Here is a 14627-nt window from a genome sequence, read left to right as displayed (position 1 = left end):
AAAAATAAATGCATTTTAGGAAGAATGAAAAACACAAATAATCAAGAAACTCCCAGAGTACGGGGCGGGTGCAGCTTGGCGCCCCTAAGGGCTGGCCCGCTCTAGGCGATCACCTAGTTCGCCTAGTGAGTGAGCCGGCCCTGGATGTCATTGGGTCCCAGTTCTTTTAATGACTTAGCAATGCCTCTGGCCCGGCCCCAGCCCCAGCCCCCCCTGGGAAATTGGAAAGTCTACGCCCTTGGTCAGGAGAACCTGAACAAACCGGTTCTGACTGGAGCTATGCAGAGCAATCTCACAGTGACTCAGCAGTAAGCTGATTGGCTGGTCAGTGTATATAAGTGTATGTAGTCTGTACGGCTTTTTTCTTCTTCATGTATGAGCGTATGGCGGAGCACTTTGTCCGAGAGAGCTGTAAATATATTGTAAATAAATCACTGTATATAGTTTACTACAAGGACTGTGTGAGTGTGGTTTACTGCAGTGGAATCTTAGCAGGGTGCAAATTGGATCTTTGGTGGAAAGCTGATCCGGTGAGGCTGACTGCGCGACACGTCTGCGCAACACCCTCCCCACCTGGGCAGGCTCAAGGCAGCTTACAGGTTGCAGGGCCCTGATTTCATCCAGGAGCTCATTCCACCAGTACGGGGCCGCCACAGAAAAGGCCCTGGCCCTCATCACCACTGGCCTGGCTTCTTTAGGGCCTGGAAAGGCCAAACGATTTTGGGATCCCGATCTTAGTGCTCTCTGGGGGACATGTGGGGAAAGGCAGTCCCTTAGGTAAGTAGGTCCCTGACAAAACTGGGAAAAAAGGGGGGGGACTCAACCCAGGATATAACTACGAACCAAAAAGGGCTAAGCTAAACCATATATATAAAAGTACAAATATTTATTAAGGTGTACACATGTACACTTCAGAGGACGGCGGAAGACAGGAGAGCCTGGCGGGAGCTGGTCCATGGGGTCGCGAAGAGTCGGACTCGACTGTGCGACTGAACAACAACACATGTTAAAATTTTCCTTATTAAAAATTACTTTGTCTAAGATCAAACTATAAAAGCTTATCCTCTATACATACATATGATGGGTAAATACTTTACAACTGAAGACCAAACGCGTTTCGGCCCCTAAGGGCCTTCCTCAGTGGTCACTATTATCTATATATTCTAGACACACATTCAAAGACCTGTTACAGAGTTTTAGTACACACAGAGGTCATTTCGGGGGGGATTGCGGGGGATTGCAGTTCCCCCCCGGGTGAGGTACGGGGGGCAGGGCACATGAGTGTGTGGCATATGCTAATGAGTTATGCTAATGAGTTCCCCATGCTCTTTTTCTATGAAACGACCCCTGAGTACACATATAATTTAACCAGATGTTGTTTCCTGAAATTATTCAAAGAAAAATAGAGGGGAGGGGGAAAGAAACTTAATTATTCTGTCCAAATGTATAAAAGAAATTATTATTGAATAAAAATGATTCTATCAAAGATAAATTTACCTTGTATACTTATAATTGTACTCCTGGTATTAGTGATGGGCCATAGGTATAGCCATATCACCTCCACATCTTAATTAAATTGTAAAAAAAAAAATTGTCAGTCAAATTGTATAATTAATTTCACCCAAATTGAAATGAAAATTATTACATTGACTCACAAACCTGGTAACAGCAATTTTGTAGGTCTGAATGTGTGTCACTCCATCAAGGTGAAAATTCTATTATTAGCTGCTGCACTGGCTTCAGTATATATTAGTGAAACCAGGGTGATGCAATCACCAATTAGCATTGCACAAAGCCAGCCAGGAAAAGTACCAGATGGGAGGGGGTACAAAGGAGAGGGAGATAAGGAGCAGCATGGGGGGGGGGGAACAGGTCAGCATACAGAAGTAGGTCACTGACCATATAGGGCTTTAAAGGTAAGAACCAGCACCTTGAACCGAATCCGGTAGTCAGTGCAGTGCTTTTAGGGCAGGCTGGATGTGACCCCGCGCGGGGAGACACAGCAACAGCCTCGCCGCTGCATTCTGCACTAGCTGCAGCTTCCAGATTCAGGACAAGGGCAGCCCCATGCAGTGTTCCCTCTAAGCTGAGTTAGTGTGAGCTAGTTCATAGTTTTTTAGCCTCCGGCTCACACATTTTTGTCCTAGCTCAGGAAGGACGGCTCCAGAGCAAACTAATTTATGCCGCAGCCAAATCGCTTGCTCACAACTTTAATGCCAGTGGCTCACAAAGTCGAATTTTTGCTCACAAGACTCCACAGTCTAAAGGGAACATTGGCCCCATGTAGAGAGCATTGCAGTAATCCAGTCTCGAGGTGACCATTGCGTGGATCACTGTTGCCAGGTCATTGCGTTCAAGGAAGGGAACCAGCTGCTCAATCAGCTGCAGATGGTAAAAGGCAGACTTTGCAGTGGCTACTACCTGGGCCTCCATCGTTAAGGAGGTATCCAGGAGCACTCCCAAACTCCTAACCTCCGGTGCTGGCACCAGCGGTGCCCCATCGAAAGTCGGGAGAGGGATCCCTAACTTTGGCCCACTCCGACTCAGGCACAGGACCTCCGTCTTCGTTGAATTCAATTTCAGTCAACTCAGTCTCAGCCAACCAGCCAAAGCTTTCAACGCCAGGTCCAGATCTCCCAAACTAGAGTCTGACTGGCCGTCCAACAACAGATAGAGCTGAGTCTCATCCGCATATTGGTGACAACCCAGTCCGTGACTCTGGGCAAGGGGGCGCATATAGATGTTAAACAGTACTGGGGAAAGCACCACTCCTTGGGGAACCCCACAAGTTAGCGAGTGCCTTCCGAACAGCTGTTCCCCAACCACCACCCTTTGTCCCCAACCCTGAAGGAACGAGGAGAGCCACTGCAAGGCAAATCCCTGAATCCCGGTGTCAGCGAGGCGGTGGATCAGTAGTTGATGGTCAACCATGTTGAGCATGGCTGACAGGTCTAACAACATCAACACTGCCATATCGCCTTGATCCAGACACCCCCGGAGATCATCTGTGAGGGCGACCAGTGCAGTCTCAGTAACGTGGCCTGGTCGGAAACCGGACTGGAAGGGATCTAATGCGGAGGTGTCATCCAAAAAGCCCTGCCGCTGAATCGCCACCGCCCTCTCAATTAATTTGCCCAAATGCGATAACCCGCATTCTACCACCAGTGAGAATCGCAAATTTTCCAGCTTTACCAAGAAAAACATGATGTTCTGTTTCCCCCCCTAAATCAGATATTGATTACACACATGAACCCTTCACCTTGAAAAATCAGAAGGCAGTGAACTCTTCCAGGCTCTGGGGAAAGAGAATTCCACACCTCTGGAGCCACCACCCAAAAGGCCCCAATCCTTGTTGAAGGCAATCCAGTGCCAGCAACCATTTGTACTGAAAGCAAGGCTTGAATGGTGGATCCTAAGACTCAAGAAGTGAGAAATAGGAGGTGGTCTTTTGTTTGTGGGCTTCTGCTTGAAGGCCTGACAACACAGAGTTGCTGAATTAGAGTTCATTAATAAGTTCAAGACTATTTACCCCCATCCCAAAGTCTTAACAGGGGGACTTGGAGTTCATTACTCACTACAGGTGCTTATGTCTTGCATGGTGGTAGAAAGTGCCATAAAGTCATAGGTGACCCTCATAGGGTTTTCAGGGCAGGAGATAAACAGATGGTTCACCATTGCCTGATTCTGCATAGTGACCCTGGACTTCCTAGTAGTGGCCCCCACCCAATCAAATAAAGCAATTACTCCATTTATTGGATCTCCTTCTCATTACAGGCCTCTCTTTGTAACTTCTTGACCCCTCCCCCACTTTGTCATTTGCTCTCTAATGGATGTATACTTGTGTATCTGATGAAGTTCTAACTCATGAAGACAGCTGATGCTGATGCTGGAATAACTGATAATGAAGCTGAAGACAATGCACCCACCTGGACTGAATCGAGAGTTTCCTCATTACCAATGCTGATTCCTCCACACCTCAGACCCCCCTCTGCATATCACACCGCATCCAATCACACCTGCTATTGTCATTCACCTGCTAAATATCATGCAGCATCTGAAATCACCCCACTCCCCAAGATACAAGGACAGGTGGACTTATAGTCAAGCTGTACCTGAAGTGAGTGGTGACTCACCAAAGCTCATACCCTGCCACAAGTTTTGTTAGTCTTTTAAGGGGCTACTGACCTGTTGCTTTGTTCTACTGCTACAGAAAGACTAACACGGTTACCCATCTCAGAAAAAAAATCTATATTTTTTGGGGGGGGGGGGGGAGATATGCCTGGACTTTTTTTTCCATGGTTGCCAACATCCAGGTAGGGCCTGGATATCTTCTGGAATTGCAAATGAACTTCAGATGACAAATGGAGAAAATGGCTGCTTGGTGCTAGAAATGTATGTGTCTGCAAGGTCTCAGATTCCAGCCACTATAGGGTTAACTTGTTTATCTTTCTATGCTATTGTTTAGACTGACCTGGAAGGGAAACCTAGCACAAAACCAATGGGGGAATTGCCCAGGAAAAGAGGCTTGTATTGTAATCAATGTTCCCTCTAAGTTGTGGAGTCTTGTGAGCAGGGCTTTCTTTGTAGAAAAAGCCCAGCAGGAACTCATTAGCATAATAAGTCATACCCAACAGCAGAAACTCATTAGCATATTAGGCCACACCCCTGATAGTTCAGCTCATTAGCATATTAGGCCACACACCCCCATGTTACCAGAAGTGTGGTCATCCAGCCACACCCACCCTTTGCTTCTTATTCTGTTTACCTTGTTTGTTGACAAAACCCAGGGTTTTTTTTGTAGCAGGAACTCCTTTGCATGTTAGGCCACACACCCCTAATGTAGCCAATCCTGATGAGTTTCTGCTGTTGGGTGTGGCCTGTTATGCTAATGAGGTCCTGCTGGGCGTGGCCAACTCGGGAGCCAGCTGGAACTCCGTTCCTGTGCGTTCCTGCCCAAAAATAGCCCTGCTTGTGAGCAAAAATTCTACTTTGTGAACTACCGGCGTTAAAGTTGTGAGCAGGTGATTTGGCTGCTGCATAAATGAGTTTGCTCTGGAACCCTCCTTCCTGAGCTGAGACAGAAATGTGTGAGCCGGAGGCTAAAAAAACTGTGAGCTAGCTCACACTAACTCAGCTTAGAGGGAACACTGATTGTAATACAGATTGGTTACTGGTTTCAGGTGACTTCCTTTCTAGGGGTCGAGAAGAAGGATGATACTCCATTGTTGAGTACCTGTGTGTAACCATGCTTTCCTAGCAGTAAGATATTAGAAATGTAGCTCTTAGGTGTCTGTTACTTTGTAGGCTTCCCGTGTACCCTTTACCCTCCCCATGTTCTACCCCCAAAATATCCAGGTATTTCTCAACCCTATTCATTCCCTGTTTGTTGATTTGACAGTTCTTTGGTCAATCCGTTGGGGTTCTTTGGTCCCGCATTCTGTGCTTTCTTCTGCACGGCAGATGGTAAGGATGGCGAGCGTAAGAAGGGGGGGGGGGGCGGACCACCTTGAGAATGCTGGTGATCCAAAGGCAAGATGTAAATGTTTTAAACTTTTAAAAAGTGCATTTTTGCCAAGGAGGCGTTTCCGAGGGATCACGCATTCCTCAATCTAATGCATCAGTTCTTCTCCCACATAGTTTATTTGGTCATTAACAGACTGGGAATACTGCTTAATGCTGATGGCATCTGTTTTTATATTTAGAGCATCCACGTGGTTGAACATAAGAACATAAGGGTTGCCAATGTTGGATCAGGCCAAAGGCCCATCCCGTCCAACACTCTGTATCACACAGTGGCCAGAAATACCAGTGCCATCAGGAGGTCCACCAGTGGGGCCAGGACACTAGAAGCCCTCCCACTGTTGACCCCCCCCCAAGCACCAAGATGACAGAGCATCACTTGCCCCAGAGCCCCTATCTATACCTTGTGGCTAATAGCCACTGATGGACCTCTGCTCCATATGCTTATCTAATTCCCTTTTGAAGCCGTCCATGCTTGTAGCCGCCACCACTTCCTGTGGCAGTGAATTCCATGTGTTAATCACTCTTTGGGTGAAGAAGTACTTCCTTTTATCCGTTCTAACCTGACCGCTCAGCAATTTCATTGAGTGCCCACGAGTTCTTGTATTGTGAGAAAGGGAGAAAAGTACCTCTTTCTCTTCCTGCTCTATCCCATGCATAATCTTATAAACCTCAATCATGTCACCCCTCAGTTGTCATTTCTCCAAGCTAAAGAGCCCTAAGCACTTTAACCATTCCTCATAGGGAAAGTAAATCATAGGGAAAGTAAATCATCATGATTTCATGATGCTCAACGTAAGAAGAGCCCTGCTGGATCCGACCAGTGGTCCATCTAGTCCAGCATCCTGGCTCACATAGTGGACAACCAGTTTCTCTGGAGGTCCAATCACAGAAGAAGAAGAAGAGATTGGATTTAGACCCCGCCCTTCACTTGGAGTCTCAGATCGGCTTACAAACTCCTTTCCATTCCCCTCCCCGCAACAGACACCCTGTGAGGTAGGTGGGGCTGAGAGAGCTCTTGACAGAAACTGCTCTTCAGGAACAGCTCTGATAGAACTATGGCTTGCCCAAGGTCATCCAGCAGCTGCAAATGAAGGAGTGGGGAATCAAACCCGGTTCTCCCAGATTAGAGTCTGTGCACTTAACTACTACACCAAACTGGCTACACTACACCAAACAGAGCATGGAGGCCAAGGGCTTTCCCTAAGCGAAGCCCCTTGGAACTGGGATTCAGGGGTTTACAGCTTCTGAACACAGAGATTCCCTTTAGTCACCATGGCTAGTAGCCACTGATAGACCTCTCCTCCATTAATCTCTCTAACCCATTTTTAAAGCTATGTAGTCTCATGACCATCACTATATTCTCTGGCAGCAAATCCCCCATTTTAATCACTCCTTGTGTAAAGGTCTTGTATGGAAACTTTCCCTGCAGTATTCATTTGTATAATTTGGCATAGTGATTAAAGGTGTGGGCTTTAATCTGGGAGAACCGGCTTTGATTCCCCACTCCTCCCCATGTGGCTAGCTGGTGTGACCTTGGGTCAAAGAAGAAAAAAGGGGAAAAAACTGAACCTAAACCTAGAATTCAGAACCTAAAAAGGTTAGTCAGGAATAGAAAAGGGCCAACTCTAAAAATCTAATCATAAAATATACAAAAATATATGTGTGTGTTTATTCAACATAAATTAAAATAACAAACAAGGGCCCATTCATACCTCATATAAAACTATAAAAAAATACAAGAGCTAATAAGATAGACCTATTAAGATAGACCTAACGCGTTTCGGCCTTTACAGGCCTTCTTCAGAGGTCTAATACATACAGAACATATAGGCTGATGTGTAAAAATACATAGAATTCTACATTTACAAAAGATGGAATAAAGACCAGAGATCAATTGTTCCAAAGTTTAACCACTGGGCAAGGAAAAGAAATACAGAAATACAAATGAAGCCTCCAGTGAAATCACATGTCCAGTGGTACTTCTCTCTGGTCAACTGTATAGTCATCTAAGGTTGTACAGCCAAATGTTCCAAATGTTCCTTAGGTTAAAAACTTGTGGGTCAGCCACAAGTTCTCTCAGAGGCGTTCTCTCAAGAGCAGTCCTCGAAAGAGCTCTCTCAGCCCCACCTACCTCACAGGGTATCTGTTGTGGGGAGGGGAAGGGAAAGGAGTTTGTAAGCCGCTCAGAGACTCTTTCAGGTAGTGAAGGGCAGGTTATGAATCCAATCTCTTCTTTTCTTAGTTTCTGTTTTCTGGTGTGCAGTGAGATTTAAAGTCAGGTCCAGCCTTTCTGGGCTTTGCTTCTCTTTCTTTCCTGTGTGAGTCCTCCGATGCCTAGCCAGGCCTGAACTACAAGTGAAGCTCTTGCCGCAGTCTGAGCATCCATAGGGCTTCTCTCCTGTGTGGATTCTCCGGTGCACGTGGAGCTGAGAACTCCAGCTGAAGAGCTTGCCGCAGTCTGAGCACTGGTACGGCTTCTCTCCTGTGTGCGTTCTCTGATGGACAAGAAGGTCTGAGCTCAAGAGGAAGCTTTTCCCACAGTCTGTGCAGTTGTATGGTTTCTCACCCGTATGGATCCTCCGGTGTCTAATGAGGTTTGAATTCCTGGCGAAGCTCTTCCCGCAATCTGCGCAGTCGTATGGCTTTTCTCCTCCATGGATCCTCCCATCCGCACCGAGGCATGGCCTCACACAGCCGCCCTTCGGACACTCTGTACATTTATAGGTTTTCTCACCCGTGTGGATTCTCTGGCGGTCACTGAGGCCGGATTTCACACTCAGACTCCCCCCACAGTCTAAGCGTTCGAAGGGCTTCTCTCCTGTGTGGGTTCTCTGATGTCTAATGAGGCTGGCGCTACAGCTCAGGTTTTTCCCACAGTCCGAGCACTCGTATGGGTTGTCCTCGTTGTGGATTCTCTGATGCCTAATAAGGATCGAGCTGCAGTTGAAGCTCCTCCCGCACTCAGAGCATTGGTACGGCTTCTCTCCGGTGTGGATTCTTTCATGCACAATGAGGTTCGAGCTCTGGCTGAAGCACTTCCCGCACGCGGAGCAAGCAAAGGGTTTCTCGCCTCTGTGGGTCCTCACATGTGCGATGAGAGCAGAGACGTGGCCGAAGCTTTTCCCACAGTCAGAGCACTTGTAGGGCTTCTCTCCCGTGTGGATTCTCTCGTGGGCGACCAGGCTGGATTTCACACTAAAGCTCTTCCCGCATGCCGAACACTCAAATGGCTTCTCTTCCGTGTGGATCCTCTCGTGGGCCGTGAGGCTGGAGGTTTGGCTGAAGCTCCTCCCACAGACAGGACATTTGTATGGTTTCTCCTGGGTGTGGATTCTCTCGTGGATAACGAGCGTAGATTTCTTCCCAAATGTCTTCCCGCAGCTCAGGCATATGTAGGGCTTCTCTTCTGTGTGGATTCTCTTGTGAACAATGAGGCTGGAGGTGCTGCTGCAGCTTTCTCCACACTTGCTGCACGTCAAGTGTCTCTTGCTGGTGTTTTTATCACTTGGCATGTGGAAAACCGGCTCATTTAGACTGTTTCCGGATGGAATTCTATTCTTCTGCCTTGCAGTTTTCCTCTTATCTTCCAAAACCTCTTCCTGCTCAGGCACTTGGAGAAGTTGATATTCCACTTTTACGTCCCCAGACAATTGTTTATAATTCCCATTGTTAGGAGTTTCTCCCTCTTCCTCCTTTCTTTCCTTTTCAGGCACCCATCCATGACCTGGCAAAGCAAGGAAAGAATAAAGACGGGTGTGATACCCACAGCAACACGGGCAGCAGATACTCACCGTGTCGATTTTACTTATCTGGTCCGCAGAGGAACAAATTTACTACGCATCACCTCTAGTGGGTTCAGAAAATTTCCAAACTGGATCGCCCAGTTCAGGATTCAGTTGAGGCAGACAGAAGACAGCAAAATTCACCTCATTTTCACTTGATACAGAAACAGTGATAAAGCTGTTTGGCGTATATACTACTTCAGACTGCACATCTCCATTTTGCTCTGCTTTGCAACATATTTTTTTTTCCAAACAAAAGCATTTATTGAAAGTATAAGTATCAAAATTTCACAATAACAGTAACGTTATATTGTCAAGGTTCTTATATGATTTACATTACAAACAAATAGCATTTAACTTATATATTCAAACAAAATTTAAGAAAGAATATTTAACTTCATATTCTCAATAACATTACCATAGTCTCTGGTAGTTAAACATAAATAAAGTAAAAAAAAATACTATTATTGCCCATATAACATGAGTTGATATTTAGCTTTGGAAATTGTTTCCCAATCGAATTTCTCAATTATAATTTTGTCTAAGATAGGATTCCATTTATCTAATGGATTATAAAATTCACATTCACTTTGATGTGTAGAACTATATATAGAATATTTTTCTAATAAAAAGAAATCCCAAAACTTTTTAATCCATTGGGTAATAGTGGGTATTTGTTTATCTTTCCATTTTTTTGCGATAACAACTTAAGCTGCTGTAAACAAAATATTGATCAATTGTTTAGAATTTGAAGAATAGTTATCTATTGGCCAAAGATTCAGCAATATTAAAGCTGGGTCCATTGGTATATCATAACCTGTTACTTTGCAACATAATTGGATAAACAGGAGAAAGGAATACCCTCCCAGTTCTTAGAAAACTAGCAGCTCAGGGAGAGGGTTAGGCCAGAATCCTTCTCCTTGCTAATTTCCCATAAACAGTAAGGTTTTTTTTTTTTTTAAAAAGAAGCATTCAATCAAGTGAGTTTAAGGTGGCACTGCCCAGACAAAGGTCACTCGCCTCCATAAGATCTAGGCCCATGTGTGTTGTAGGATGAATTGGCTATGATACAAAGCCATCTTTTACATAATATAAATTATGCAAATAAAAGAAAAAATCTAATTTTGTTGGTGGCTGAAGAGCAGACTATTAATTCCCCAGCAGCCACAGGGAATACAAGAAGAAGAGCTGGTTTTTATACTCTGATTTTCTCAGAGGGGCTTACAATCACCTTCCCTTCCTCTCCCCACAAGAGGCACCCTCCTGTGAGGTAGGTGGAGCTGAGAGAGCTCTCAGAGAACTGTGACTGACCCAAGGTCACCCAGCAGGCTTTCTTGCGGAGGAGTGGGGAATCAAACCCGGTTGTCCAAATTAAGAGTCTGCTGCTCTCAACCACGACGCCACACTGAAATAGAAGCCTCAACTGGGATGGGAAGGAACTGATTGATTTAAGGAACACACCAAAGGCTCCTGCAGCGTTTCCAGCAGGGAGAATCCTTTTAAACACCCTGCAAAGAGGGGTGGGAGGTGAAATTCAAGTGAATGGAAATTCCCTGGGGATACAGCAGTGGAGACATACAGGGAGGCAGGGGAGGAGGGAGTCAACCTCACCATTGTATCTGAGCAGTGCAGCCTGAAGGTTGGACCATTTCTCCATGGGATTGTTAGATTCTGTTTCCAGCTCTGCCCAGTCAGGTTCAGGCTTTGGGATGGTGCCTTCCCTGCTACAGAAGAGAAACTCAGAGGGTTCAAAAGAAGGTCGGACCAGAACAACGGACTGAAATTAAAACAAAAGGGTTTTCAGCTAAACATCAGGGAGAACTTCCTGACAGAGTAGCTCCTCAGCTAAACGGGTTTCCTCGGGAGGTGGTGGGCTCTCCTCCTTCGGCAGTTTTTAAGCGGAGGCTCGATGGCCATCGGACAGCAATGCTGATTCTGTGAACTTAGGCAGTTCATGAGAGGGAGGGCAGGAAGGGTTGCCTCAGTGCTTAATTCTTGTGGCCCTGTCTTACAGGCCCGGGGAAAGGTCGATTGCCACTTTGGGGTCAGGAAGCAATTTTTCTCCAGGCCAGTTTGGCCAGGGACCCGGGAGGGTTTTTTGCCATCTTCTAGGCATAAAGCAAGGAGCTGCGGTGGCTCAAGTGGTTAAGACGCTGAACTGCAGGCTATGGAAGGTCGGTAGTTCAGCAGTTCGAGACCCAGGTGCCAAATGATGGAGTGAGCTCCCGTCTCTAGTTCCAGCTCCTGCCAACCTAGCAGTTCGAAAGCAAGAAATTGCAAGTAGATAAATAGGTACCACTTCAGTGGGAAGGTAACAGCGTTCGTGTGCCTTGGTGTTTAGTCATGCCGGCCACATGACCACGGAAACGTCTTCAGACAGTGCTGGCTCTTCGGCTTTGAAACGGAGATGAGCACCGCAACCCTAGAGTTGGAGTCGACTGGCTTTCGAGCAAGGGAAAGGCATAAAGCAGGGGTCACTGGGGGTGTGGGAGGGAGGTATTTGCGAATTCCCTGCATTGTGAAGGGGTTGGACTAGATTACCCTGGGGTTGGACTAGATGACCCTGGGGGACCCTTCCAACGCTATGATTCTAAAAAAAAAGTCATCCACTATCACTCAGGTTGTCTACCTCTAACTTCACACGCCTCTGAGGCCAAAACGACATGTTATATTGAACATGTGGTTCCAACAGGGACTTGCAGTGGGATGCCATCTGCATGTTCCCTGTGGGGACTCAATTGCGAAGTGCTGCAGGCACATTCTGTACCCTTGTAGCCAGCTGATGGGGCAAATAATATCCCTCAGGGATAATTTAGGCTGGGAAAATGGCACGGGCGGGGGGGGGGGAGGCAAGAGCCCTCCTTCCTGCATGGCACAATCCCAGTCCAAAACAGTGCTTTAGAACTGAGTTCCCACAGGGAAGAATTGAGTTCCCACAGGGAAGAACTGAGTTCCCACAGGGAACTCGCAGCTGATACATGCCTGCAAGTTCCCATAGTGATCCTTGTAAAATATAATTTGTAGTTGGGCCCTGACTTCTTCTCTCTACCAATAAAACAGCCTGACTCAGTTGGGCCCTCAGACTTCTTCTCTGTACCAATAAAACAGCCTGACTCAGGAGAAGGCACTATCATAAGTTCACATCCAAGGGTTAAAGTAGGGGGGAACTGCGGGGACTTCTGGTGTCCTCCAGCTCTCCCTCTGCCCATGGGGTGGGACAGGGCTCAGTCCCAGTCTTCCTGTGGACCAGACAGGATAGGGCATCGCCCTCTCCGGCTGTGTTCTCCTCCTTCAGAATATCTCAATTCAAGTCCAGGAGCAACTTGTTGGTCCCTAAGGGACCATTGGACTTGAACCAAGAGGTTCTACTGTGCAGACCAACACAGATACTCACCTGTTTCCAAGGTCTCCAACAGCCTGCAAGGAATGAGGAAACACAATTAATGGGATTCTGGAAAGCAGGCAAAGAACCTATGAAGCTGTTCTGCCCCTCCCAGAAACTTATTTATAGCGAACCTCTTTGATTTCTTGCTGTGGGTATTTTCGGGGCTGTGCCTTATGGTAAGACGGCCGGCAGCAAACATAAAAACACACTCTAGGTGTTGAGTTCAGCTTCCAGATCATGGCAATTTTTGCATGGTCAAGGATGCTGCTAGTCCAAAAGTATTATTCTAAATAATCTGACAGCTTCCTATAAGGTTAAATAAGGTTAAAGGGGGTATATCCCACTGTCAACATCTGAACTGTGTTAGTTCGAGCCCCGCGCTGGTGTGAGCAGCCAGCCTGTTGTCCCCAGCTCATCGTCCATCCAGTGATTCGAAAGCTTCAGCGAGTAGATAAAATGGGAACCACTCCTTAGAGAGGGTGGGCACGCCAATCTCCCTTGTGGGATGGTGTTAGCTGATGGTCGGACGTCCTGGTCGAGGTTCGGAAAGGTGAAATAACTTCTCGCCTACGAAAGAATCCCTGCAGTGGATATTCTGGCCAGGTGGTGGCAGTGTGGCGATTGACATATGGGTCCTGAAGCCTGGTCAACAAGCAGCCGTGCGGAAAACGACGGAGCCAAGCCAGAAGACATCTAATTGCACATGCAGTGACAGCGTGTGCAATTAAATGAATATATGTTGTCTTCCCTTTCCCCTACAAACATTGTTAGTCCCTTGTCTATACTGAGTAACTGTACATCGCTTTGAGCCCACTGGGGAAAGTGATTAATAAATGAAATTATTATTATTATTATTATTATTATTATATAGTAAACAGGCCGGCATGAATGCTACTTAGGGTTTGGTTTGGTTTCCCTTGTGTTTGTGGTTGCTGAAATCTTGCAAGGGTCACACCAATGGGCCCCTGATGTCCCTCGCAAATCACTCGCAACCCTTTTCCTCAGCCCGTTGGTTACCTGTTAGTTCTCGTGTTATTTCAAGGCACTGACTAAACTTGCAATCCACCTTGACTGTCAGCGTGAAAGGAGAGTTATAAATAATTTTTTTTGAGATGGTAGTATCTGAAGAAGTGAGCAGTGGCTCCCAAAAGCTCCTCCCCTGCCACCGATTTTGTTAGTCTTTAAGGTGCTACTGGACTATTTCTCTTTTCTGCTGCTACAGATAGACTAAGACAGCTACCCATCTTGATCTCTTTTTCATATTTCTTACATATAATAACAACCCACTGGCTTGCCAAACAGAACACACCCAGATGCCTCAGCTCTAGCTGTACTGTAGATCGGAGAATTTCCCCAAAGAGAATAAACCCAGACTTGCAGACTGCAATCTCTCTGTCTAAAGGCACCTCCTCCCACCAGGAATTTAAGAGGCTCAAGCAACTGCTGAGGTTGCTACCATCCTCACAGAAGCCTCAGCTGCCTCACATGGATCAGGGCCAGTGTTCCCTCTAAGCTAAGTTAGTGTGAGCTAGCTCACAGTTTTTTAGCCTCTGGCTCACACATTTTTGCCTTAGCTCAGGAAGGATGGCTCCTGAGCAAACTAATTTATGCAGCAGCCAAATTTCCTGCTCACAACTTTAATGCCAGGTAGCTCACAAAGTAGAATTTTTGCTCACAGGGCTCCATAGCTTAGAGGGAACATTGATCAGGACCCCACAAAACCAGAACCCCCACAAAAGCCCACGGCTGGGCAGATTTGCCCCAGGTGTGACCAACCTGATAGGAGAGATCTTCCGATACTGGCGACTTCTCACCCGCTTCCATTTTCACCTAGCTCATGCACTCTGGAGCAATGTTCCTTTTAAGCTGTGCCATCTTGTGAGCAAAAATTCTACTTTGTGAGCTAGTGGCATTAAAGTTGTGAGTTAGCGATTTGG

At 46.5% G+C, this 14627-nt stretch overlaps 2 protein-coding genes across 2 annotated transcripts in view; one reads left to right on the top strand and one right to left on the bottom strand.

The window, feature by feature from the left end:
• The window catches only part of LOC107114392 (zinc finger protein 883-like), a 21390-nt gene extending 6876 nt beyond the window's left edge, over positions 1-14514 (bottom strand). Inside the window, exons 1-4 of the mRNA XM_015415855.1 lie at positions 14467-14514; positions 12700-12722; positions 10917-11029; positions 7810-9247 (exon numbers count right to left, since the gene is read on the bottom strand). Of these exons, the coding sequence (XP_015271341.1) occupies positions 7810-9247; positions 10917-11029; positions 12700-12722; positions 14467-14514 (1622 nt within the window). The remainder of the gene's footprint in view (positions 1-7809; positions 9248-10916; positions 11030-12699; positions 12723-14466) is intronic.
• The window catches only part of LOC107114461 (zinc finger protein 721-like), an 88612-nt gene that overhangs the window by 61264 nt on the left and 12721 nt on the right, over positions 1-14627 (top strand). The window lies entirely within an intron of this gene.

Source organism: Gekko japonicus, unplaced genomic scaffold, assembly GCF_001447785.1.
Source record: "Gekko japonicus isolate JY-2015 unplaced genomic scaffold, Gekko_japonicus_V1.1 scaffold2271, whole genome shotgun sequence".
Classification (NCBI taxonomy): domain Eukaryota; kingdom Metazoa; phylum Chordata; class Lepidosauria; order Squamata; family Gekkonidae; genus Gekko; species Gekko japonicus.
Note: the sequence above shows the minus strand (reverse complement) of the source record. Positions and strands in the feature narration are given on the sequence as shown.